The sequence below is a fragment of the Saccostrea echinata genome, unplaced genomic scaffold (assembly GCF_033153115.1).
Source record: "Saccostrea echinata isolate AGI-Se365-2 ecotype Australia unplaced genomic scaffold, CSIRO_AGI_Sech_v1 ptg000022l, whole genome shotgun sequence".
NCBI classification, from domain to species: Eukaryota; Metazoa; Mollusca; class Bivalvia; order Ostreida; family Ostreidae; genus Saccostrea; species Saccostrea echinata.
Genome location: NW_026889771.1, coordinates 13,706,257 through 13,733,956, shown reverse-complemented (window position 1 = coordinate 13,733,956; position 27,700 = coordinate 13,706,257). Strand labels below are relative to the sequence as shown.

Sequence of the window (27,700 nt, the reverse complement as noted above, 5' to 3'; positions counted from 1 at the left end):
CTTATTATATATAACTCCCAAGCAACAACAAGCTCATTTTACAAACTTGTCCAAATATGACTAGAAACAACTTTCATGGCCTAAGAATAGTTAGTCAGCAGTCACCATAGTCTCAGCAAATCTGTTATATCAGTAAATAAATAAATACTAAGGTAATGAGTTTTGCTTCGCCTTCGTCTCAATTCTCCTCAAATTCTTTCAGAAGTAAGGATACTGACTACTGTCTTAAATAACAACTGATTAATTATACTTGGAATGTTCTCATAATTTGCTTCAGATCAACTTCATGCAAAAGCTCTTTTAATGATAACCTCAAAATTCTTTTCAGTTTTAGAAGGAAAAAACCTAATACCAATGGATCCAAATGGACTAGCAGATCCATATGTTAAAGTGAAACTTATTCCAGACGACAATAACAAAACAAAAAAGAAAACCAAGACCATCAAAGCCACCTTAAACCCTGTGTGGAACGAAACTTTCACATTGTAAGTTCATCACTGTTGTAAACTGTGAGAAAGAGGATTTAATAGTAAATCATAATTAATGGCTGAATGGTGACCTCTCACAACATTATACATGCTTCAATCAAATGAGAAAGGGTATTAGATGAGCAATCAGGCACAAAATCGTCCATCTTGGTGACTAGTTTACACTAACTGATGGTTGGGGTCATGAAAAAGCAGTCACTGAGTATCAGAGGATATGATCAACTTGCATGGCAAGACAAACTTTTCCAAGATTTTTTCCCCCAAGCATTTATAAGAGATTCTTCTCATCATCAGAGTAAAATGCTTAATCCTATCTTGCCCATTGGCAATGATGAGATGTAATCTGTTACCTCTGCCATGGAGTTTGTTTGGTAATAAGTACACTTTGCATCAGACAGTGTGAGTCAAGTGTCACTGATCAACTATAATATTTTTAGCTGGCTCTCTCGGATCTGTAAACAGTAATTATTTTTTAACATAAGAATGAATGCAAATGTTAAAGCAAAAATTAAATTTTCCCCACACATAAATCCATTATGCCCTTGCCATTTGTCATCTTTAAAGTTTCTAAAGTCTTAACACCCACACTCCTTTTCTTTGTCATATTCTGTGCAATTTAAGGAGACATTTCTACAGTTCCATATTTCTTGTTTTCTTGATAATGGATAAGGACTCTTTAATAAAATGTTCTATTTCCCATAAAGCATTTATCTTGATTTCGAAGCTAAGGTGGGGGAGGCAGACATCTCGTAGTCTGGAAAGTTGTGAGGATTAAGTCATAGTTCTGAGAAGCATCATCAATCCGTCATATTTTCCCGTGAAGATGCTTTGATCGGGACTTGATGCAGTGTTGTAATGCAAAGTGTATGATCCTTGAAACTTGAATAAAAGAAGCACACTTGAGAGTTGTTGATGAGAGAGTTAAAATATCAGACAGATAATGGAAGGTTTGTCAAAAGCCTTTCCAAGGCAGCATGTTTCTTCTGCACCACTTGGATAATGCATTCTTGACAGACATGTTAATTGAATTATATGTTAGTATGAAAAAATAGCATTGTAGTTCTTTGTACTTATATCCATAGAGAATATTACATTCTTTGCACTAATCCACATTGATCAGTGCAATGCTTAATACACAGAAAAATAACACATTATAATTGCTGTGAAGATTAATTCTTTAAGGATGAGCACATGGGTATGAAAACAAACAATTTTATATTGATTGCATTGAGTACAATGCTTGCAAATCCAATTCAAATTTATATAGTTATTGTGATTGCATGTAATAGAAACTTGCTGACCTCAGAGGAGAAAAACCACTTGCAGCAAACTGAAAATAGAATGGGTTGGCATTAATGCAAAATTTTAGACATGGAGTAATTCTGAAAATTACTAAAAATTAGAAACTCTATCTGATAGTTTATAAAAAATGTCAAGGCAGCAAGAATGATCCAAGTACATTTTGAATTTTATATTCAGTGTTGTTTTTAATACTGATAATCTTGGTGATAAATAAGTTAATAATTACAGGTATGTGAATACAGGGAAACACCCTTGTAGCAAAGTTCCCAGGAACAACCAGTTTTGATTTGTTATAAACATAATTCAGTATGTATGGTTTCAAACCTCTTCTTAAATTTCAGTGACCTTTCCCCTGATGACCATTCCAAGCGACTTTCTGTGGAGGTTTGGGATTGGGACAGAACGTCCAGGAACGACTTCATGGGCTCCCTGTCTTTTGGGATCTCAGAACTTCTGAAGGAAAACCAAGATGGCTGGTTCAAACTACTGAGCCAGGAAGAGGGAGAATTCTATGGCATCCCTGTGACCGATGATGCAATAGCCACCATTAATGACCTTAGGAAAACTTTACCAGTAGGTTCTTTGGAAAACAGAGTTTCTATCAATTTTGCAAGTTTGTTCAAGAAAACAATGTCATACACAACAAATGGCAAATGCTTTCATTATATTTCTATGCTAAAACATTAAAAGCTGCAGAAAAGAGTTCCCTTGATTTGTGTAAATACATGTATGATTATTTTCAAAGCTTATTTGTATATGAACCTGCATTACACATAATTTATGTGGAAGTTTTATTGTTTGGATTTTGTATGCTGACTTAAATTCCATTGGTATGAAAGATTTCATATCTGATAAACAGATACAAAGGATCTCCAGCTAAAAGGAGAAATAAACAATTCTGAACTTCAAGAACCCCACAGTAGAAATACATAATCATAACCAAAAACTACTATTGTAATTCATTATAATGAGGAATTCCAGGGTTCGAAATTCACTATATACAACTCGCAAAACGCGAGTTAGAATTCTGAAATTGCAAGTTAAAAATTAGGTAACTCGCGAAAACTTGCGAGTTGATTTTTTTTGCATTGAAACTGTAGCAAAATTATATAATATGACAACACACAATGCTTTTGATTTAAATCACTAATTTAAATAAAAGTCACCCTGTAGCTGTATTTTGTGTATTGTACAGTAGTTACTTTTTCCTTAAGTTACATGTATTTAATTTATATATATTTAACTTTATATGAAAATTGCGAGTAGTCTTATAAAATTGCGAGTTCACTTTCTTGGTACTCGCAATTATTTGCGAGTTGTAATTTTAGGGAGTTTCTAACCCTGAATTCACAGAAAATATTTCCAGTATAGTAGTATTCTTGCACTGTACTTGCATTTTGAAGTGAAATGTGGAAACTAATTTCTTTTCAGTTACCTGCAGATATTCAGGTAACTGCACAAAACCAGTTGCCATTGTACATGTATAGATAAAAATGTGTAGTACTTACATCTGATAGTATAGTATCTCCAACCTTTAAAGTTCACAATAAGGAATACATATATGCTACAAATATACAACATTTCTACTCAATCATGACTAAAATTTGTATTCTTTGTCATATATTTTTGCTATTTCAAAAATATACATTGTAACAGCTTGATAAACAAAAATATTATTAAAGACATAACTATTTCATTGCTTTATAACAGTAATTCAGATCAAGTAAAAAAAAATTTGCAATGTGAACACTGTGTAGACTTATCTCTAGCTTTTTCTTTCATTGTATACTTAAATTTTTACCCATGTCCTCTATGGTAGAATTCAGAACTAGGCTAACTTTACATGACAGCCATATTTCTTGTAACACATAGACTCTTCAGTAAATTAATCTAAAACAAAGTTAATTTGTTTCTTACAAAGCATCACTTCAGCTTTGATCACCCAGAATTTTTATGAATATAGTACTCTCACTTATAGAGAAGTGCCAGGGACAAACATTTTTGATTCATTATATTAAAAGTAATTTGTTATATCTGATAAGTTAATATTATATTTTAAAACCACAGGGAATAAAAATCACTCTACTGTAATTGTGAATCCATCATAAGGTTGTTCACTATAGCCATGTCTAACTTATAAATGTAATCTGTATATACCTTGATTTATGTATTAGAAACCACCACCCCAACAAATTGATGTGTCACGGGGAACTGGCAGCAAACAGGACACAGTTCGAGCAACAGACTTCAATTTCTTAACAGTTCTAGGGAAAGGCAGTTTTGGAAAGGTATATATGGTTCTTCAGTACTCTTTACATGAATTGTTTATTTGCTTAATGGAAGCTTACAAGGACAATGCTACCATTTTCTGTATGTAAATGTATGTGTTTGCAGGTGGAAAGAAGATCAGTATATTTTTAAAAATTTTGAATTATATTTAATTGTGTCAAAAATTGAATCTTCTGTGTAAGGAAGACAAAAACAAAAAAAAAAAACAAAAACAAAAAAAAAACAATATTGTGAATCTTTTTTAGTGTCAAAAATGAGGTTTTATTGATGGTACACCAGATTGGGCACTCCTTCTGTATCCCAGAATGATAGATACAACAAGAAATTAAAATATGAGCACAGTTCTTGATCCCAAAAAATGTAAAGTAAATGTTTGTAACACCCAGTATTATCAGTTTATTCTTGTAATATTTTGGATAATATGTTTTGATCTATTAGTGACCTTTGTTTAGAAGAAAGAAACACAAAACTGTACAGGGAACAACCTAGAACCAAAATTTAGGAAGACTTCACTTCTCCCTCAGAGAAATGTAGGGAGAAGTTTTGAATTCTAAGGAGACTTCTTGGTGCGCATGGTGCACATTGATCATTATTAAACTTTTTAAAAATAAAAACATTTCATTGTTTATTACTTAAATACATTTCAATAATTTTTTTCTGTATTATTTAAACATCCTAGTAAAAATAATTAAAAAAAGAAAAGAAAAAAGATTCTTTAAAAAAATTAAAAAAAAAACTTTATATTTTTCCAATTACAAGGTATATAAATATCTAGCAAAATATGGTTAGATCAGGGTTAGATTTTCAGACTCTTGAATTTTGTTATTTTCTATTCAAAATTGATCAATACTAAATTCTTTTTCTAAATAAAGTTTTGATGCACTACTGCATGCCAATTGAACTACTTATGTTTATCAGACATGTGTAATTTCTTAAACAGTTAATAACTCCACAATTTAACAGTAAAAATATACATGTCTGTATTCAGAGCATGTATTAATTATTTGACAATTAAAAGATCTAACATTATCTCCAACATCTTTGGCATGACATCGATAGCTGTCCAGCTGTTTTGCGTCTTGTTGTGTATAACTTGTAACAATGGACTTTTTCATACATGGAAGAGTAAAATCTAGAGGAGTTCCGACAGAGTTATCGATGCATTGGTCATTAGTAGCAAAACAGGTGCAAGTGCCCTGCTGTTTCACTTATTTCAGCAGTAATAAAACCATATCTATAAAATAGTGATGATACTACCACGTTTCTTAATAGATTTTTTAAGATTTTCAATAAAAGGGTTGCAAATGTTAAGGCGACTTAAACTTCTCTTTCGTGATAAATTACGGCGAAGTTTGGAGCTCAAAAGCGACTATTTCGCCTCAGTCGCCCCCTAGGTTGGTCCCTGCAGTGTAAAGTGGATGCTACTGTAGATAGTATTTGAAATCATAGAAATCACTGATTATGAATCTGATGAATTGAACACAATTGGCATCTGTCCATCAGTGTTACAAATACAGCATAATGGTCAACAAATAATGAGCATGTTGCTTTACCACTTTATTTCTGTCCAACTAAAGCTATAATTTGGTTGAGGAAATTAACATGGTTCTGTCATCCCTAAATAGAAGCAAAGTGTCTCCTAGTACAAAGATGCTAATACTCTGGTATGTTATTATGAGGGATGGGTTGTTTTCAACAGTCATAATGAAATTTATTTAGGAACAACAGAAATATTAGCACATTTTAAAGCTGGTGTAGTTTTGGGAAGATAACACATCACTTAAAAAAGAAACAAAGATGTAAAATTATGCAAGGTTTGTATCGGTATCGGAAATGAGATCCTGGTTTTGAATTTTCATCTCCCAGGAATAGTTTCATGCAGCTATTTTGGTGTGTGAAACACAAAACGCTTCCAATATCATTATCCTATCTGTGCATTTCATATATATCAGTTTCCCCGATTCCGGAGTGTCTCCAGCAGTGGTAAATAATCATCTGCCTACAGTGTGACTTCACACGTTGCGGTGATAATGATTTTTAGTTTCATTGAATCAATTTTAGATTGCATTTATTGTGCTTCTCACTTGGTTGTGTAATGCTCCCAAGATGTGCGGAACTAACCCACCAAGAAGTCATGCATTTAACGTATATTGACACATGATGGGCTGTGGGGAAAATTCTAATAAATCACATGACGACTACATTTAACTTATTTGTGCAGAATCAATTAAGAGAAAAAGAAGTCATGGCACCATCTGCTATATATGCATTCAAATTGATTAATTTAATACAATATCAAAATCTCCAAAAGTATAGATTATAAAGCTTTGTGCAGAAGTACAGCTGTACTTAGAAATTATTCTTTGCGGTGATGAATTAAATGAGCAATGGTTCGATTTATCAAAAATATTAAAAGCATTTTGGGTCATTAGGCAAGGAAGATGGATTATAAGGTTAATAAAATTGCTGTTAATATTGCAGTGGATAAGATCAAGGAAAACAAAATATCACAGTGACCAACATGTGGCTTTATTGATCTTTCAATAATGGGAAAGGAGCACATCTTAGAGAGTAAATGTCTTAGTGTGTTTTGATAATGCATCTTTTGTGAAAAATACGTAACTGGTGTGAAATTAACCAGAGTGATAATAATTTTGATTTTGATCATTAAAAAAATTAAACACCAAATTTTTACTTAATTGTGAGCCTAGATTCTGCTAAGTGTAATTTCTATTACAACATTAGTATGAACAATGGAGCTAGATTCATATATATGGTAATCAATCGGTTGTGCAAAGAAGGGTCATTATTATGGCATGCAAATTAAAATAAGTAATTTACATATTCATTACATAGGAACATTTTGTATAGTGTTTACATATTTACTATGTAGGTGCATTTTATATAGTGTATTAGTCAATAGTGAATTCATTGGGACATACTTAAGAGATACATAAATGGAAATGTTTTACAGTAGTTGACACTTTTTTTTCAAAATCAGGTTGTCTTAGCAGAGATGAAGGGAACAGAAGAATTGTACGCCATCAAAATCTTAAAGAAAGACGTGATTATACAGGATGATGATGTGGAGTGTACAATGATTGAAAAACGTGTCCTGGCCCTCCCCAACAAACCACCATTCCTTGTCCAATTACATTCATGCTTTCAAACCATGGTAAGGGATTGTCTTGAAAACAGGCGAAGATGAACTTCAGACTAAGGCAATTAGTTCATTGATATTTGTAAAATGTCAGTGTCCTTATGCAGAAGCAACGTCTTGAAGTTCATTGTTAATTCATGGTGTTTACGATGTTTGTCTGCGGTCTTGGAAATGTTAAATTGATCCAGACTGCCATAGATAAGAAAATGAATTTGGTCCAATATTGATGAGAGTGGTAGTGGTGGGTTAAAAGTTTAATGATTGTCATTGAAATCATTATGAAGTATCCTTGTGTAATGAAGATTTTAAATTTTGAATTTGAATTAAGTTCAATTTTTCATCTGCCTGCTGCCTTGACCAAAATATCGGCCATTATTGTAGACCTATTTTTTACTTTGAAAAATCTTTAGGAATTTACTTTGTCTTAAAAAGGAATTTTTCAAATTTCTGTGCAAGCAAAAGTTCTCATTTGATAGGCTAGTGCTAGGTCAAATGGTTGCAGAAATTCGTTTTATACCCTTGCAAACAAAGTGAGGAGGGGGGCGGGTATACTGGAATCACCATGTCCATCTGTCCGTAGATATCGATTTCTGAAACTATATAGATTTTTTAAAATCTCTTTAGAATTAATATATATAATGTACCATTTAAACTTAAGCATCTTGTTTTTTTCAGATTGATTTATAAAAATTTCTAAGAATTATGACTTTTAAAGATTTTATCGTACAAAAATTCTTTGATAGGAATTAGGGGAATGAAATTCTTGTCTGTAACAACTTTGTAACCAAGAAACTGTATAGGCTCATACCCAATACAAAAGTAGCCTGTGCCCAGAGATGAGCCTTGATCTAGTACCAAGGTCATCTGGACAAGATCAAGGTCACAGGATACAAAAGTATTTAATTATTGTTTTAGCCACAACTTTGAAATGGAGAAATAGTAGGACTTAAACCTGAGAAAAAGGTTGCTTATGACTCCAGGGATGTCCCCTGACACTAACCAGGGTAACTTGGACATTAGGTCCAATATAAAATTCTTGCCTTAACCATAGTTTTGATGTCCAGAAAAAAAAACATTAGGAAATTAAACACACTAGGCGCATAAAATGCTTTTGACCAGAGGGTGTGTAACCACCCTGCACCAAGGTCATTTGGATAAGTTCAAAGTCTATGGGTTTGAAGATGGATTCTTGTCCATAACATAATTTTATAAATGAAATAACTTCTGAAGATCACACTTGCTCTAAGAGTTGATTATGATTATATAATATGACATGACCCTGATCAAAGGTCATTTAGTCAAGATTCAAGACCACAAAGTTCAGAAAAGTGTCCAATTTAGAAAATATCAGAAATATCCAATTCTAAAAGACTGAAAGTTTTTGTTGGAGGAGTATAAAAAGGTCATATTTGACGTGCAGAAAAGTTGCTTTTGACTAGCAACCTCCAACCACATTTCTACAAGATTCGGACCTTTATTTTAGCTGCCTAGCTGCCTTGCAGGGGTATTGGTTGCTTTAGGACAGTTCTAGTTCACAAAGAGCAAGGAGAATTGTTGGATGAATGTTGGGTATCTTAGTATCAAGATATTTGTTTAAAGTTAATTGGGATGAAAAATTCTAGGGATGAAAAAATCTAGACAACCTGTTCTGTTTTAGAAATAAAAATAAAAATCTAGCTGAAAAATTTCATGTATATGATATTTCTTTTAAAGAAAAACAATACATAAACATCAAGGAAAAATTACAACAATGTTGCATTTTGACTGCACTTTTGGAAAGAAAAAAATAGGTTCTCTTTAGAAATTCTTGGTAAAAGAAAATCTATGTTTAAAAAGCATGTATGTTCTTGTCTAAAGAATCTTTCATTGTCATTTTCAATTTGTATCAGACTTTAAGAATTGCAAAAAAAACCATGAACAACAACAATATTAAGCTCTTTGCTGTGTAAGCAGTTCTTGTCCTTACAGCTTAAGTGTTGTTCTCAATCACTTTAACAGGATCGTCTCTACTTTGTCATGGAGTACGTCAATGGTGGAGATCTCATGTACAGAATTCAGCAGGAAGGAAAATTTAAAGAACCAGTGGCTGTGTAAGATAGTCTTTATCCCCAGAGTGCCTCAGTATTAATATCTTTGAATCCTTTTATTATCTTTCATGGTAATGATCTTTGTCTCGTTATTTTGATGATCATGTTTTTTTTTTCTTCTGTTTATAGCTTTTATGCAGCTGAAATAGCGATAGGATTGTTCTATCTACATAGTCAAGGAACAGTATATAGGTTTGATATGATGAACTTTTGTCCATTGTCAGTTAGCTAAACTGAAATTATTTGCTTGATGAAAGTTATAGCACACAGAACATACTCATTCATTGAGTGTAGACTTATCTACAGTTACAGAGAATAAATTGATTTAGAATCAAAAACATAAGGGAGAAAATTAAAACAAAATTCTTATTTGAAATGATTGTTTGATTACAGGGATCTTAAGTTAGACAATGTGATGCTTGATTCTGACGGCCATATTAAGATTGCAGACTTTGGAATGTGTAAGGAAGGCATTTTCAATGACAAGACAACCAGGACCTTCTGTGGTACTCCAGACTATATTGCCCCCGAGGTATCATCCTTTGAAAAATTATACAGAATATTATCCCACTTTTATTGTAACCCAGCTTGATGATCAGTCACAAACATAGGGACTTAAAGGAAAGTTCTAGATAATATCTTTATTTGTGGTCATTTAGACTACAGTGCTATTGGAATATGGCGATAAAATTGGAACATTTATGTGTTACTCCCCAACATAACAAAGGAGGATTATGAAACACAATACTGTAATTGCTTCAGTAAATGCCCCCTTCTAACATAACAACCATCTTCTGTTATTTTAAGTCTTAAATGGTTTATATATTTAAACACACAAATCCTTCCATATCTACAATTTACCCTCTTTTTTGGATGGCTTTTGCGGAATACATTGTATAACCCAAATCTTTTTCCTCCTTATCTATTATGTGCTAATTGACTTAATAAATTGGTTATCAAAACTTCAATGACTGATTTAAAGTTTAGCCAGAGATGGCCTTGTTAGTATATTCATTTCTTGATATGAAGTTTGATCATCAAGTACAAAAACCATTTTAGTATGTGATTTATATTCACAAAAGTAGTGTATTTGTAAACCTTGATGTATCTTTTCCTTACTGATTGTTTGTAATAAAAATGTGTGCGTGAATTTTTTTTTCAGATTGTCCTCTATCAGCCATACGGGAAGTCAGTGGATTGGTGGGCCTATGGAGTGCTTTTGTATGAAATGTTGGCAGGACAGGTACAGTTTTCACAAACTACTGTATACAAAGTTATTTTTGCCCTGTCTTGCGATAATTTCACCCTTTCTTGCTTGAAAACAATTTTTCCCAGTTTTAAATTTGCCAATACATATTTATGTTAAAGATATAGTGCTATCTTCTTTAAATTTTCTCCATCCTAAATTCACCCTCTTGAGACGAGAGTGAAAGAGGTAAAAATAATAAAAAAAGAGGAGGGGGGATGTCCCTGACAATGTACTCTTTTGTAGCTACCATGTCTGTGTCTATTTATAAACAATCTGAATTGCAGGATGACTAAGCCTTGCTTTATCAAATTGAGTGAAAAGTTTGTGTATAAAGAAAATAGACATTTTGGCAGGAAATTCAGTTCTTTTTGATGTCAACATTTGACAATAAAAATTCTCAGTGTACGGTATAACTTTCAAATGTAGAAAGGTTTAAAGGTTCAAGCACTTTGTGTCAGAAAAATTGCTTATAATTATGAATTGATAACTTGGTTATTTTGTCAAGATCATGGGAAAACTATCATTTTGTCAATTGATTCTATTTTAAATACACTTGCTTAATGGATGTAAGTGATCTATATGCATGGATATATTCAGGATTTTTTTTATGTCTTCTGTACAAAGTCTGTAGGGAACCAGTAGGGGTGACAGATCCCTCATTCCTAGTCGCCACTGGGTAGCACTTAGACAAATAGTAGCTTATGCATTGTATTTTGTAATGGATAAGGGGAATATTAAGTTTGACCCATATACAGAGTTATTGTAAAGCAATATAAATAACTGATAGCTTTTAGGACTATTGAGTGAATGCATTTTAGAAATTGTTAAGGTCACAGATTTTTAGGATAGGACATTACATTAAGAATATAATATAAGGCAATGTGTCATTTCCACTTGGAGTGATGTTTATCAATAAGAAAAAATGAGAAAGATGAAATGAGTATATTTTAAATATTTTTTGAAGTATTCAATATGCAATTTAATATAGAAAAGATGACAAACCAAAAGTCACCTTATCTCAATCTTTATATGGATAATTTTTCTTTTAGCCACCATTTGATGGAGAGGATGAGGAGGAATTGTTTGCTTCCATAACAGATCACAATGTCTCCTATCCAAAGTCTATGTCCAAAGAGGCTGTGTCCCTTTGTAAAGCAGTAAGAATACCCATTGTGTCTAGATATTGGCCAAATATCCATGACATAAAGTAAAACTCACATATGGTCATCTATTTAAGGGGACTATCACGATAAGTGTACTGTCATAGTAATTAGGAATATCATGCTTATATTCAATTCTCAAGGAGAATGAAGGCTTACAAGTAAGTTTTTAATAGCTAGCATACATTTATGACACAAAAAGTATTTAATATTGACATGCCATATTTTCTGATATTTAGCTGTTAACAAAAAATCCAACCAAGAGGTTAGGATGTGGACCTAATGCAGAGAGAGATATCAAAGATCATGCCTTCTTCAAGAGAATCAATTGGGAAAAGATTGAACTTCGTGAGGTTCAACCCCCCTATAAACCAAAGATTGTAAGTGTCTTTTCTGGCATGTTTTGTTTCATCTTTTTGTCTGAAACATGGCTATACCCTGTTACCCCTTCCTGTGTTGTCTCCCCTTCTTTACCCATGTAACAGTCATGGTTTCAATATTATCAGTGGAAAAATCAGTATTGTAACAGCTGAGATGCAATTGTTGTGATAGGAAGTCCAGATGTCATGCATGTCATTGTTGTTAATGTAAATATTAGAACTTTCTTTTGGACTTTTGCAACGTACCGTACACAAATCAGTGAGCAGGCAAAAATCTGTTACCATATCAATAAATGCATTACAAGTTATGACACATATAACACTGTAAATCAATTTTTATGTCCATCATTAGAATGGAGACAAACTTTTTAGCTCACCTGAGCCACAAACTTCAATAAATAATCTTTCAAATTATTAACTTTTTCTCAAGAGCCACTGGGCTATTTTTAGTTATATGTGGGGTTTAGCATTTTAAGATTATTTTTGGAAAAGAGGTGTAAGGCTTCCTACCAGGGGAAATTATTAATAAATTTATTACAATTAACAGTAATTTCAACAAAAAAAAAAATCTATTTGCTGTTTTTTCTTATTATTTGTAAAATATATTATGGTTTGATTTGATACAGAATTACCCTCCATGCAGTGAGGTGTTTTTAAAAAATCAAAACAAATTGTTGTTTTATTCCTGTAGCTATTTAAATGAGTTTCTTTTTAAAAACCTGATTTATTTTAAAAATGAACTGGATGTATTAACAGTTATAATTTTGGCTATCCAGATCATTAATATACTTCATTCACATTTCGGTAAGAGGAATGTGAGCACTGTGGCCCATTGTCCTCTTGTTTTATAATCTAGATATCCTATTGATTTTAATTACAGAAGCCTCAGGCTTTGGTATTGATTTAACAATGGTGTTCATATATATTTTATCAAAATCATTTGTTCAAACGAGTTTTTTACGCTAGATCATCTTATCGCACAGTGTCAATATTTGTTTGTAATGAGACTCTTTAAAAATAGCTTCATTTCCTGCGTGATTTAGTTAGACTGAAAATGGGAAGGGGTCTTTATTTGTGTGTGGAATATATGTTATCTTTGTTCTCTAATGAGTTATTACTCTTTCTAGAAATAATGGGTTTTTTTTCATGTTTTTTAAAACAACATAAGTCTTTAGGAATCTTCAGTTGACATTATTTTGAAGCAATTATAGATAGTAAAACACGCTTGTAGCGAACAGGCTTATAATGAATTGATGCTTACAGTGAAGTGATTTTCATTAAGTGACTTTAAATTGTATGATGAACCTAATGGATATAACGAATTACACTTATATTGAAGCACAATCATCCATCCCTAGCACCTCATTATAAACATGTTTTACTGTAGTCACCATTCATTGAGTAAAATCTTAACTGTCTTTTATAACGAGGCCCAGTTTTTATTCGAGAAAATTACTGCATTGTAAGACAAATGGAATTCTGATAATTTATTGTTCAATTCAAGGGTTAAAAAATGTCTTATTCAATGTGAACATGCATTTTTTGAAATGCTTTAAAAAATTCTCACTGACATTTATAGATATTGGAACTTTTCAAACTGCCCTTCTGAAGAATTTCTTACCAATATATACCCACACAATCTCTGTCTTTCCTTGTTTAACCTATAAATTTTCTCTTCACTATGATTTTTCTTGTATGTTTCAAGCATGAAATAATTGAAGGCTTTCATATGTATTCTTTTTATTTGAAAATTCACACATATATAGCCTTTTTTCATCACTTTCCTCTTCTTTCCTTCTTAAAGCCAAAACAGGTACTTATATCCCTCTTTTTACATATATGGGTATTCTTAACCCAAATATATATATTTATGTACACCAAGCTTGACTAATGGCAGCATGGCTCATGGTATGTTGTTTATATCAATGCTTTATCATTTATTGAATTAAGAAGGAGAGTGGACAGCTTTATTGCAGTCTGTCAGGGGTTGGAAGAAAATAAGGTTCCTTGGTGGCCATGAACACATCACAATCAATAAATCAAATTAACACAATGTACTAATCGCATTTATTTAAGAGCAGATTTCCTTACAGAATTTTTTTTATTAATGAAATAAATCCATAGCATGGGGATATTTATTTTTATGATGTGTCAAGTATTTTTTTCGTAGTGTGTGTTGTTTCTAGGAGGAAAAGTGGAATTTTTTTTCCTTGCAGCAGTAAATGAAAAGAGACATTTATTTAGCATAAAAGTTATGTGGTTAATATCATTGCAACCATTGCACCACTGAATTCCCTGTGTGTAGATCCTTTAAAAAAAAATGATAATATAAATTTATCTTTTCACTATGAAATTGCCCATAATTCTTTCCTAATACTTTATTCTCTGTTCTCGGTTGGAAATGCTACAGATGACTTGGGGCGGGAGACTGATACAGGCATTAGTGATTTGTCATTGTTGATTGTGATGCATTATTGTTGTTTTAATGACCACTAGTTAGGAATTTTAAACCAATATAACAGCAGCTAGAGGTTAGATTTATGAGGCAAAGACTTTTAGATAAACATAAATGTCAAGAAGAATACTGGGGAGTGTTGTGGATAAAAGAGCACCTTGGAAAGATAGATAATATGAATCATGCAACGTATAGCAGCTATAGGAAGATTTACAATGTGTTCTTTCTCACTGGGTGAACACTTGACCATTATAATAGCATTCTTTATTGAAGTTGAGTGGGGGTGGGGTTGAGGGGCTTATGCTATGCCATAGCACTGGCATCTCGGGTTAAAGATTTCTTCCAAAGTATTTCTATGCCCTATATGGATCAGAGTTGCATGGATGATGCATCTAATGTTTCATTATATCAGGTTTCAATTAAAGTTTTTGGAACAGGGTAAAGTTTTTGATGCAGGTCTCATTCCCAAGTAACTGTAGTGTATAAGCCCTATAAGTACTACACTTGCATGGATGGTGCTTCTAGGATGCACACTACCATACTTGTTCTGTTGCTGAATCTGACCTACATTTTCTGGATGATTTAATAGACTAAAGTTGTTGGAACAGGTTCTTTCCCAAGTAACTTCAAGCCCTTTGGTTACTAAACTTGCTTGGTGGTTGCATTTAGGGATTCATACTACCAGATTTGCTTCAGGTGATGGATCTGACCTACATTTATGGATAAGTGAACTGGTTTAAGTTTTTGGTGCAGGTTTATTCCCTAAGTACTATAAACCATATGTTGACTAAACTTCCATAGGTGATGCATCTAAAGATGCACACTACTAGACATGCTTCGGATGCTGGATCTAACTTACATTTTCCAAGTGATTGAACAGTTCATTTTTTGGAGAAGGTCCATTCCCAAGTAAATATAGATCCTATCTAAACCAAAGTTGCATAGATGTTGCATCTAGGGATATACACTACCAGAACATTCGTTTGGTGTGAAACTTTGTCTTGCTTAGGATAACATTTGTTGAGGCTTTGATTTCTTACGTTTATATCTGTTACTTCTTGTCACAAATAATAGTGTTTGTAGAAGTGAAAAAAAAAAATTACTGCCACGTAATAAAGAATAGTTTGATTATTTTGGAAGTGAGTTTGTTTAAATGCAATTAAGTTTTAAATCTGTGCATTTTGAGGAGAAAGGTGAAAGAAATAGAAGAATCAAATAATCAGAACTATAATGATAAAGTAAAACTCAGAGTTTACATTAACTTGTGTACACAAGTTTTTACTAATGAATCTCAGTTTTGAAAAAAAAAATTCAGATGGTATTTGGACTAGCTTAAAAGGGGAAATAAAGGAATTTAATTGAAAGAATTTTTAAAATTAAGATGTCTAGATTTTGTTTACATTGATTTGCACTATCATTTGATTTATTATTCCAGAGAAAGTTTTCTTTTGTATTAATGGCAGGTGTTGGGATTCTGTTGTGTTCAGGATGTTATAAATTATTTGGAGATCTCATAATTTTGAAGGGGGCTTATTTTTGTTTCGTTTAATGTGACTATATGCATGTTGTTTTATGCAGCTATTTTATTCAGACTTTGTATCATTACTAAGGCAAAAACTGGGATTACTGTAAGTAAATGGTTAACAGATATCTGTGTGCAGATATCTACATGTTAGATGTCATCACAATTTACCATGATGTCTTGGGATATCCTCACTTTATTCACCTGAAAAGTAGTAAAGACACATTTCACTCAACTTTTCTGTAAACAGGTCACTGGTAGATTTTCACATGAAGTTAAATAATGGCTCAATATTGTGGCAGCTACTGAATGTTGTTGACAGCAAATTGTACATTCACAAACTTAGAAATAGATCCAATATTTCATAAAGCTTTGACTAGAAAACTTTTTTTATGCCCCCCCCCCCCCCCCCATGAATTGATCAGGGCACATAGTGTTACTACCTTTCTGTCTGTTATTTTATCATTCTTTCATATAGTTTTTCAAACATTTATTGCTGTGCTTGTAGATAATGAGCTAATTCTTTGTAGAATCTCTTTATATTAATAACTTACAGATCAAGATTAAGTTTCTTGTTAATTGACCCATTTTGACAAAATTTTTGCCCTTAAACTTTGAAAATTTCTAATTATTCACAGATTTCTAGATTTTTTTTTATTTTGGCTGTGTTTGTAGATAATGAGATGATTTTTTTTGGTATGTCTTTTTGTATAGATGACTCACAGATCAAGTGTAAGTTTCATGTTGATTGGCCCATTTTCATGAAAGTTATTGGCCTCAGACTTTGAAAATTTCTAATTATTAAACTGTTTTCTGGACTTTTTTTTCTTTTTTTTTTTTTTTTTTTTTTTTTTTGCTGTGCTGGTAGATAATTAGTTTTTTTGTCTCTTTATATGGATAACTTCGAGATCAAGTTTCAGTTTCATGTTAATTGACTTTCACACAAGAAAGTTTCTGCCCATAGACTTTAAAAATTTCTAATTATTTACCCTTTTTAGACTTTTTTTTGTTGTGCTGGTAGATAATTAATTTTTTTTTTTTAGTTTGTCTCTTTATATGACTTGGAGATCAAGTTTCAGTTTCATGTTGATTGACTTTCATACAGGAAAGTTACTGCCCTTAGACTTTAAAAATTTCTAATTATTTACTGTTTTCAGACTTTTTTTTGCTGTGCTTTTTGATGATCAACTAATACTGTTTTTTAGTGTGTTCACTTATGACTTACAGATCAAATGCAAGTTTCATATTGATGGACCCATTTTTACCAGAGTTCTGACCCTAATGATTTGAAAATTTCTAATTATTCACTGTTTCTCATGTGATGTATGACCAAAAAAAATAAGCCAGCAATATGATAGTCTGTTATTGTTTCATTTCCACCCATCATTATCTTCACATCCTTAGACTTTTTGAATGTTGGCAGGGGTATTTGTGTCATACTTGTACATCTAGTTTTTACATAAACTTGATGAAGCATATTTACAGGCTCTGCTTATTGAAAGCAGCAATCGCAGAAAGTGTTTTATTCAGCCACAAGGATGTACTTGACAGAGTCATTGATATAATTGGGCAGGAATTATGTACTTAGAAAAAAAATGTATCAGTATGATTATCCTTTTGCAGACAAGAGTAGGCTTTTGAATATTCGGCCATGCTTGTCTTTTTCTTCTGGTCATTCGCACATTGTAAGGTTGTTAAGTGCTACAGATACTACAATATAATTTTGCCTAATAGGTATCTATCAATCTTTGTGATTACAACTATATTCATTTACACTTTGATATGAGACAGAAATAAATTTAATTAAGTCACAGTTTTACTGTTAATTAAAAAAGTCAACAAACAAGCAAACTAGTAATGAAAGAGATAATTGTATGAAATAAAAATTATATGTATTCTTTTATCAAATCATATTCCAAAAAGATATGTCCTCATCTTCATTCTTTCAAATTGCTTTGCAAGAACTATAACCCCCCCTAAAAAAAATTAAATAAAAGAATGATAAGTGGGAAGTTGAGGCTTCTTTGAGTTTAAGTCAACCTTTAATTTCTGCAAGAATAAGTTTGATCTAACTCTTAGATGCATAATGTTATAGATAATTTGCTGTGTAGAATTTTGATTTGTTGTCTTATTATTTTTCTTTGTGTTTTCCTTGTTTTTTTTAAGTATTTGTTTCTTTTAATTTGCTTTTTACAGAATAACCCACGAAAGGCTGAAAATTTTGACAAGATGTTCACTGCTGCGAAACTGAAAAACACACCGACGGACAGTGTTGTTATCATGAACATAGATGAAAATGCATTCCGAGACTTTACTTACGTCAATCCTTTCTTTACTGATTTTGCTCGTTCCGAAAATTCCGCATTATAGCTCACTAGAAATTTCTTTTTACATTAAATGGATTCCTTGTATGATGATATGTGTGTTGGACATATATTTAAAAAAAAAACTCCCATGTTTGAAAATCAAATTTTCCAATACATGTATTATGAAGGATATGTTTGCATGGGGGTGAAAAATTCATATAAAAAGTTCATCTAAGAAAGTCAGTTATGACGGTGTCATATGAGATTTGTTATTTACATGCATATGCAATCAAAACTGAATGAGTTGAAATGTCCAGTAGGCATTGACAGGTTATGTTTGTATGAGTATAAATGTTTCTAGTTGTATGTAAACATGCACATTGCTGTTGTATTACTAGAGTCTAGCAATTATCACCTATGAACTCGGTGTTTATATGTTTGTATGTAGAGAAAAATGAATGGATGAATTTTAGATATGTTTATCTATATATCACAATACTTGAAACTCATTTTCTTGACAAAAATATTTTAAAAAGATATTTTAATAATAATGAAAATAGGAAAAAATATTGTGAAATCTTAACAAAGACTGTATTTTGTCAATGAAGTTGTGTGGAGTTTATAGATTTCCTGCCATTTCTTGAATTGGAAAACCATATTTGTAAACTGTTTTCTTACTGTGCAGAACTTGTATATAACTTAATAGATGACAAAATCACTGTCTGAGATACTCTCCTATGAAAAGTTGATATACCGGTAGGAAAAAAGTACCTCAGATATAGAATGTAATGGGTTACGTTACCCTTGGCTCAAAATTGTTTCCCCCTGTAAAACTGAAACATTTTTTGAAGTTGAAGACCATTCTCCTAACTATTTTTGCATGTTATCAGTTGTAAATTTTCTCTCTAATTACAAGAATTTTTTTATTTCAAATCTTTTTGAAAAAAAATATTTTCTGTGACTAATCATGCAGAATATGTTTTCTGTAAATGTGTAACACCAAACATTTCAGATGAAGCTAAGAGCATGATAAATGTTTTTACAGTAAAAATTAGAATTTTGTGCATTACAACAGAACAGGTGATATATATATGTGCAGCACGTTAACTTTTAATCTATTTTATATGTACATGTATGCTTTTTTCACATTTTTTTTTTTGAAAAATTAATTGTTATATAATCTGATTGTACATTTTTGTATGATAATTGATACCCGCTATATATTACATGCAGTATGGGGCACTCTTATTAACCAGTTCATTAGGTATGGTTGTCACTAGATGTTAGTGTAATGTCTCTTTTATTTATTCAGGAAGAAACCTATCATTTTAACTAAGAACATACAAATGACAGGAAAAAATACCACCCTTAATTGAAACTTCGCAAATATTCTCACACTATTAGTTTAGTGTGAAATATGGATGTACTGGTCAGAGGTTATTTCATTTCATTAGTTTGAACTGAGTACAAGCTGAGAAAGCATGTTATTTATCCTCTGAAGTTTGTGTGCTGATTTAAAGCCAGGAATATTTTTTCATTATATGCAAGGGTAACTTCTGCAGAAGTATTACTAGAATTCAAAATGGAGTCAGCCTGTATTCTGAAGTTCTGGATTTTTTAAATTTTTTTTAAATACTCTAGACTTCCATTTCCTTTTGTTCTTCTTTTGATAACATTACTTTTATCTTGAACCAATTTTGCAAAATAAATCAGGTTCTATCAGTTTAAAATATAATCTTACGTGGAGCTGAAAACAAAGCTGTGCTATATGATTTTCAGTAGCAACAGTGCTAGCTGAAGTAGCAAGACAAAATCTATTTGACTTTTTTCACCCACAAGTGCACTTCTGTAATTTTTTTTTTTAAATTATCTATACCTGTGACTTAGAGGACATTGTAAATATTAAATTTGACTTGAGGATATTTTCAAGAATAATTTATCTACTTTTTCATCGAGGATAAATAAAATGAATAATTCAGCCATTTTTGTAAAGCTATAAATTAACTGAAATTGCCAATACCAGGTCGTAAATTACATCATCAAAAATTGAATGGATTAATGGCAGCCCTGTCTGTTTTTTAGATGAAACATTCATTTAGAAGGTAGTCCCCAAATCAATTTTCTGCCTGAGGATAATTGCAGTATTCATGAATGAGTTTCACTAGCATTACATGATTGTGCTAGTTTATTAAGTCTATCACATACCATCAGTGAACAAAAATAGACCTCTCACTTAATCAGATACAGTCTTTTCAGAGAGTTGAGGGGGAAAAATAAAATTCTTAAGACTGTCATGCACTGAATTGGAATTGTTACCGATTTCTGTCTTGTTCTTCTAATAGTGGAATTCAGAATCTGAAACTTCTTTTATAAGGAAGGTGAATTTATTAAAGAGTTTTTTTTTTATAATTGGCAGCAGTATCAAGTACTATCAGGGTTGTCCCTAAGACCCGGGGGCCGGGGAATTTCCCCACCTATAATGATGTTATCCCCCTGTTACTCTAGTATTCTTCCTCAACCTCAAGTTAGGAAAGGAACCTCAGACCCCCTTCTACTTTTTGAATTTCCCCTGCTACTTCAATTCTTAGGGACAACCCTGACTATGTATAAATGCATTTGATTGTAACAAAGAGCTCAAGTAATATATTTAATTTTTTTTTTTAATACACTGTAGATCATCATAAAGTAGTTAATAAATATCATTCTAATTGAAATATTAATCTTAACAATTTGAACTTCATGTATTACAATTTTTTAACCAAAATAGAAAGTAGAGGTAGTACATTTAAGAATTTATCAAGTGAAAAGCTCCATGTCAGATCAAAACCATACCTGGGTGTCAAATATCACATAGGAATTTTTCACTGTAAAAAAAAAAAATGCCACTGCTTTATTAACAAATTTTGTTATCTAATGTAATTCTACACACTGCTGAAAATTTTTGTGAGAAAGTAACAATTCATGATGTATGTAAATTATTTATATGAGAGGTTTTATTTATACATTTCTTCTGATGCTGATCCACCTCATAATACAAGCATAACCTATATGATATATATACAATGTTGCATGTACTTATACTTTGGAAAGGGCGTCTGGATTTTTTTTTCACTTTGTATTGCATTTTATAATTTATTTTTGTCAGTAATGGTCTGACTTGTTACAAAACCCACCAGTTCTTACTCCAGCATTGTGAAAACAGAGCTCTAAGATTTTTTTTAAGGATAATTATCTTCATTTAACCGTATAGAACTTAATTTGATGTTTCTTTTTTTTCAGAAAATTTTATGTTTTTTTTTCTTTTTCAAATTACATTTACTCTATTGTCTGTTAAAACTTGTTGTCTGCGCCATTGTTTGTTGACCACTATTAAAGCAACCTAAAGAAAATTTAGATAGATTTTGTTTTTGTTTTTTTTAAATAACCTTAATAGGGATTTTTTATACCTACATATTACTTACTATTTCAGGAGATGGTTGATTATGATTCTTTGAAAGTGGACACATTAGTTAAAACTTTCTGGCAAAAATGCAAAGAAATAGAAATGTACACGAGGCCAAAGTAATTCCACCTTGTTCCTGCATGCCTTTGCAACTAACAAGAAAACTCAAGCAGAAAAGACTTTGTTGCTGACAAAATTTGTTTGTAAAACTAAAATGTAATTTGTCTAAAAAAAAAAAAAAACTTGGACAGATGATATACTCCTGTATATACAAATAGTCCAAGAGGGCTTTTTGGTAAGCAGTACTGTAATAAAACAATAAAGCACCATGAAGATTGGAATGAGGGGTAATTTTTTTTAAACAACATGTTAGTGGACATGGCTTAAAGAGAAAAAAAATAAGAGAAAAGTGATAACAACAAATCATGGCAATTCTGAAATATTTTTATATAGAAGCTCTAAAAGAGGCCCTGTAATGCTATTTGGAAATAGATACTCCAGCATGCTAGAGATTCGTGGAGAGATACTTTTGACTTGGCACCAAGGCATATATTGAGGAGCAAAGGAACGTTAACTGAGGGTCTTACTTGTAGGAGTAGGACTCAAGGATATAACATTAACTCTGAAATAGTATTAAACATACCCTCTGCCTGAAAAAATCATATTCATCTGACTAATGTAATGTACGGCAATTATTTTAGCTTTTGAAAAAGGTTTGAATAAAGCATTCTGATCAGTATTAGTGGTATGTTTTATGATTAAATTCTTGATTGAGCAAAGTGTGATGTTTTGTTAGCCATAATTCATTCATAGACAGGACAACATTATAATGTCTCTTCTAAACAAAGAGTGAATTATTAGTTAATTTGAAAAAATTTAAAGCGTATAATACACTATTTATGTATATGTATTGTCATGAACTTATGGAAAAAGCTGGTGACTGTGGAAAGAATAAACCTTGACGGGATCTGGAGCTATTTGTTAATGAAACCTAGCCCTAACATTTTAGTGTGTGACTTATCAAAAAATCAAGAAACCTGTTTGTTTAGTTCTTTGACCAATACAATCACTGTATACATAAATCAATTTCTTCAAGCAGATAAACATTTCTCATGGTGCCATTCCATATTGATAACTCAATTTATGTTATTTTCAATTTACAGAAAAGCCGTAAAGATGTGAGTAATTTCGACAGAGAATTTACCAGTGAGGCTCCCAAACTGACACCAACAGACAAACTGTTCATCATGAACTTAGATCAGACCGAGTTTGCTGGATTCTCTTTCGTTAACCCAGAGTTTATTGTGTCTGTTTAAATATTGGGTTTATTAGCTACATACATGTTTGATATAAATCACAAAACAATAGATGGTCAAAGTTATTCGAGAGTACAAAATTCAAGAGTCTCTATATGAATGGTCTTGCCACTTATCAACCTGTCCAATTAATCTTTCTCCTGATTTGAAACTCAAAATGTTTTTAAAAGTCTGTTCAATGTATTGCTTATTTTTTCAGTATTTTTGACAGGATGACTGGTGGCAGTTTAAGAACTGGTTTTCTGAATAGTTCTCATATTGATATCAAAGAAATTGACATTTAATGCATGAAAAGAATTTTTTTCTAAAGCTAGTTAAAAAAGTATAACATAGAAAATTGAGGATTTTGAGAAAAAAAATGGAAAGTTTAAACAAGTAATCATTACTCTTCCAAAGATTTAATTGTAGATGGTCAGTAGTGTATCTTTACTTGGGGCAAGTAGTTGAGTCTCTCATACTAGTGTATCGAGATGTGTAAAATGTTATAAAAAAGAAAAAAAGTGAAAGAATATTTGTAAATGGTTTCAAGGTCACTTGGTATTCTAGTTATTTATATAAAGGAGAGAATTTTAAATTCCTTCTTCACATATTCAGCCATTGACTTTTTACCCCTAGAAATTTGCATATGAAGTTGCAGATATGAAGTTTTTGAAATGTCAGGGGGAAAAAAATCATCAATATACTTTATCTTACAAGGATTTCAATGTTAGATCTTGCCAGTTCTATTTTGGAATTATTGTAATTGTGGAACTTTTCCAAAAGGAAATGAAATAGTATATTTAAACATAATATGGTCATTGTCAGCAAATATATATAATCATGATGGTTTCTTTGACCAAAAACAAACTCTAGACAGTCCCATCTACTATAAAAACATGAATCAGTTTCCGAGATAAATAAAAACATCAGTTTTTCTTTCTCTCTGATAAAATGGGTATTTTTTTTTTCTATTTCTCTAGCTATTTGTATCTGTTCTACAATGTATATTTTCAGTTGTCCTGTTATTTTAATACACTACACTTTATTTTCAAATTTATCAGTGCAATATTTTAATTTAGAATCTCTATATAAACTTCATGAAATCTGCAGTGGATGAGATGTTAGGACTTCAAATCTGAGTTTATCTCGCAACTCAAGACCTACTCTTGTAAAGGTTCTTATTTCATGTAATGGAACATGTGAAAATTATTGTTATGTACAGAGAAAATACATTGTAATGTGTATGGATTACAAATTTGAAGCATATTTAGAAACATGAATCAGAAAGAGGGGATTTGTTGCAAACATTTTTTTTTATTTTTTGAATAAAGTACATTTGTATTGCTCAAGATTTGTACATGTTAGGCAATAAGGATTTTATTAATATTCTAGTATCATTAGTCATTATGTTTAGTTAAATCCCCCCTAAGCAACCAACCAAAAGTAGCCCAGAAGTTAATGTATTTAAAGAAAAAGAAATTTTCCCTCAATTGTTATTGCCTCATAAAATATGATATCAAAGCTCAAAGTAGCAATTTTTTTTCTTCTTTTAAGTTTTTTAAATTTCAAAATTTCTTGATATGCTCATCTATCATTTAACTTATACAAAATAGTTAACACATAAGCTTAACTGCTTTGGTGATTTTTTGGTAAATAAATTATGAAAATGTTATTCACACTGCTATTTTAGTCATTTTGTATTCATATACATGTACAACTACAACGTACAACATTAACATGGTGTGCTTTAATAATCTAAATATTTCCTTACGCTTAATTATATACTAGAATATTTAAAAAAAAAAAACTGAATTCACTCATTTGATTGAACACTGAGGGTTTTTTAAATTTTTTTTGATGATATATAGTGTAACTTGTATGTAGAAAATGTATACTGCTTTTTTAAATACTAAAACTAATTTTTCTTTCTTTTTTTTTTTTTGTTTTTTGTTTTTTGAACATTTAAAAATTACTGATAATTATTGATACTTTATCTGTACAATACAGTTTACACCTTGGTAGGTTGATATTCCATTCATTTTTTTTTTTCATCAGGTGATTTCAACTGTCTCTAAATCAGTGCTTTCGTGTTTACATCTTAGAAATATTAAGTTCAGGATGGATCTAATATACATTTTGCAGTTATGTATGTAACTATATTCAGTAGCATAGATACTTTTAACATTTGTTAATGTTTCTTGATTAAACACTCTAACAGGAAAAAAAAATCTTGTCTCTTATTAGATAGTCTTTTTTACAATCTGAATTTTCTTCTTGAGAACAGGTGAGGAGGGCAGTCATCCTCAAGTAGAGCAGGTACAGCTTTGTTCAAATCATGGCCATTAGGGGTAGGGTGGGGCCACAGTAAGGGATCAAAGTTTTACTTGAGAATATAAAAGAAAAAAAAAATGTTTAAAAATCTCCTTCATAAGAACAGCATGGCCATGGTCGGTACACTTAAATTCCATGCCTCACCAGGTAGTGCAGATTCAAGTTTAATATTCAAATCATTGCCCACTGGGGTAGGGTTAATTGGGCCACATATAAGGGATCAATGTTTAACATTGGAATATACAGAAAAAATATTTAAAAATCTTCCTGTCACAAACAGCAGATCTGTGAATAGTGATATTAATATGCAACCATGACCTCGGGTAATGCAGATTCAAATTTGTTCAAATCATGGCTCCCAAGGGTAGGATGGAAGCCACAATATAATCAGAATAGTATGCAAGCATCCCAAGGTAGTTCAGGTTCAAGTTTGTTCAAATTATGGCCTGGGGGATCACAATATGGGATCTATATAATAAGGATTTTATTTTAAAACATTCTGTAAAAAATAACAGGACCACTGTGATGCTAAATACCATTCAAAAGGAAACATTCTAATGTTGTGTGGATTCATTTTTTTTCTCTTCAAATAATTGATTCAAGGGTTAGAGTGAAGTGAAAATGAGGGAGCAGTTTTCACCTAGTGCATGTTTACTTCTGCAGGACAGCAAGGTTACTGCAGCATCCCCAGGATGTGTTTATGTCAAGACCCTTGGGGCTAAGGTTGGGCCACAATAGGGAGCAAGAATTTTTCATGTGAATAAAGATGATTTTTTTTTAGGTAGTCTGATCCTCTGGTTCTGAAAATCAGCACTGAAGTAATTGTAAATGCTCACAAAAATGTCTGTGAATTTATACAGGGAAAATTATCAAATCTCAAATGTATTTTCAGGAAACGAAAATAAAAGCATCCGCTATGCATTTTCCAACTGAAAATTGAGCAACAAATATATTGTTATTTGTAGGATAAAAACTATAGGTATCCAGGCATATGGAGGGAATTTTTTTTATATGGTATTTAAGATCTTCTATTTACTTAAATTGCTGTACAATACACATTGTAAAAAGCGTGTGCTATCATTGGAAATACGAATTTTCTTAAAAAAAAAAAATTGAATTTGTAAGGGGGGGGGGGGGTCGGTACACACAAGTGTCACCTTTTTACATGACTGATCTAAGACTTCAAAGAACCTTGAATCATACTGAGATGCATGAAATGAAAATTGTTGCACGTAAAGATTTCAACTTCAACTTCAAGCTTCATTTTTGAGACTTTTAAATAAATATTTTAAGAGTTATCTTTCCTGGCTGAGGAGTGGATATCCTTAAATCTTGTGATGAACAAGAGGACTAAGGTGAGCATTGTGGCCAATGGATCTCTTTTTAATGTTTTGGAAATATTTGTGTACACCACATGCGCAGATCGGGGGGGGGGGGGGGGGTCCGGACCCCTCCTGAAATTTGCAGAGTTATTAAAGTATAAACTGAAGCAAATAAAAATGACTTTGGACCCCCCCCCCCCCCTAGAAACCGTAGACCCTACCATCACCACCACGAAATTGTTTTTCAGTTTGAGAAATGGATTTTAGGGGGGGGGGGGGTTTACAACGTATGGGAAGGGAATTTTTTTTTCAATGGGGTGCCCCACTGGAAAAAAAAATCCTGGATACGAGCCTGCATCATGAAGGCCAAAATTTTCTATATCTTTATCCAAACATTTCATGCCCACATCCATAAGGCTATCATATCTTTACAATTTTAATCCCCCAAAAGTAGTCTAGTTGGAATTATACTTCAAAGAAACTTGAGGAAGTTGATTTTTCAATGAGTTCTCAGGCCTCAATAAAATGCATTTTGTTATAGATAATCAAATTATTAACTAATATACATTGTCAGTTTAATGTTTGATTATAAATTACTTGGTGAATCAAGAATTCGTTGTTTTGGGAACAAACACTAGGTCTATAGCCTAGTTTATTACATTTTCAATAATGAAATACTGTGATTTGTTTATTGAATAAAAGTGATATTCTCTCACAGTGTGAAAGGATACCAAAGTGATATTCTCTCACATTGTGAAAGGATATCAAAGTAGGTAAAAAGATAATTTCTGGCCTGTCATAAGATAGAGATAGTAACTAAACCGTCTTGATAGAGACTAAACCTGCCAAAGTTTCTCCAAATATGTTGTTAAGAATCCGTTTTCCAATCTCGCAATCGCTTATAGCTATCAT

At 31.8% G+C, this 27,700-nt stretch overlaps 2 protein-coding genes across 3 annotated transcripts in view; one reads left to right on the top strand and one right to left on the bottom strand.

Annotated features, from left to right (window-relative positions):
• The window catches only part of LOC133190463 (calcium-dependent protein kinase C-like), a 55,143-nt gene extending 31,766 nt beyond the window's left edge, over positions 1-23,377 (top strand). Inside the window, exons 6-16 of one of the 2 annotated variants that reach the window (XM_061326118.1) lie at positions 329-485; positions 2,132-2,363; positions 3,965-4,078; positions 7,081-7,254; positions 9,238-9,329; positions 9,456-9,518; positions 9,720-9,858; positions 10,489-10,569; positions 11,625-11,732; positions 11,975-12,115; positions 23,004-23,377. In XM_061326118.1, coding sequence (XP_061182102.1) covers positions 329-485; positions 2,132-2,363; positions 3,965-4,078; positions 7,081-7,254; positions 9,238-9,329; positions 9,456-9,518; positions 9,720-9,858; positions 10,489-10,569; positions 11,625-11,732; positions 11,975-12,115; positions 23,004-23,156 — 1,454 coding nt within the window. In that variant the 3' untranslated portion in view covers positions 23,157-23,377. Of the gene's footprint in view, positions 1-328; positions 486-2,131; positions 2,364-3,964; positions 4,079-7,080; positions 7,255-9,237; positions 9,330-9,455; positions 9,519-9,719; positions 9,859-10,488; positions 10,570-11,624; positions 11,733-11,974; positions 12,116-18,288; positions 21,792-23,003 lie in introns of those variants that run through there. The other variant, XM_061326117.1, reaches the window with a different exon arrangement.
• Positions 1-27,700, bottom strand: part of LOC133190462 (spindle assembly abnormal protein 6 homolog) — a 281,161-nt gene that overhangs the window by 232,260 nt on the left and 21,201 nt on the right. The gene's annotated exons all lie outside the window — the stretch shown is intronic.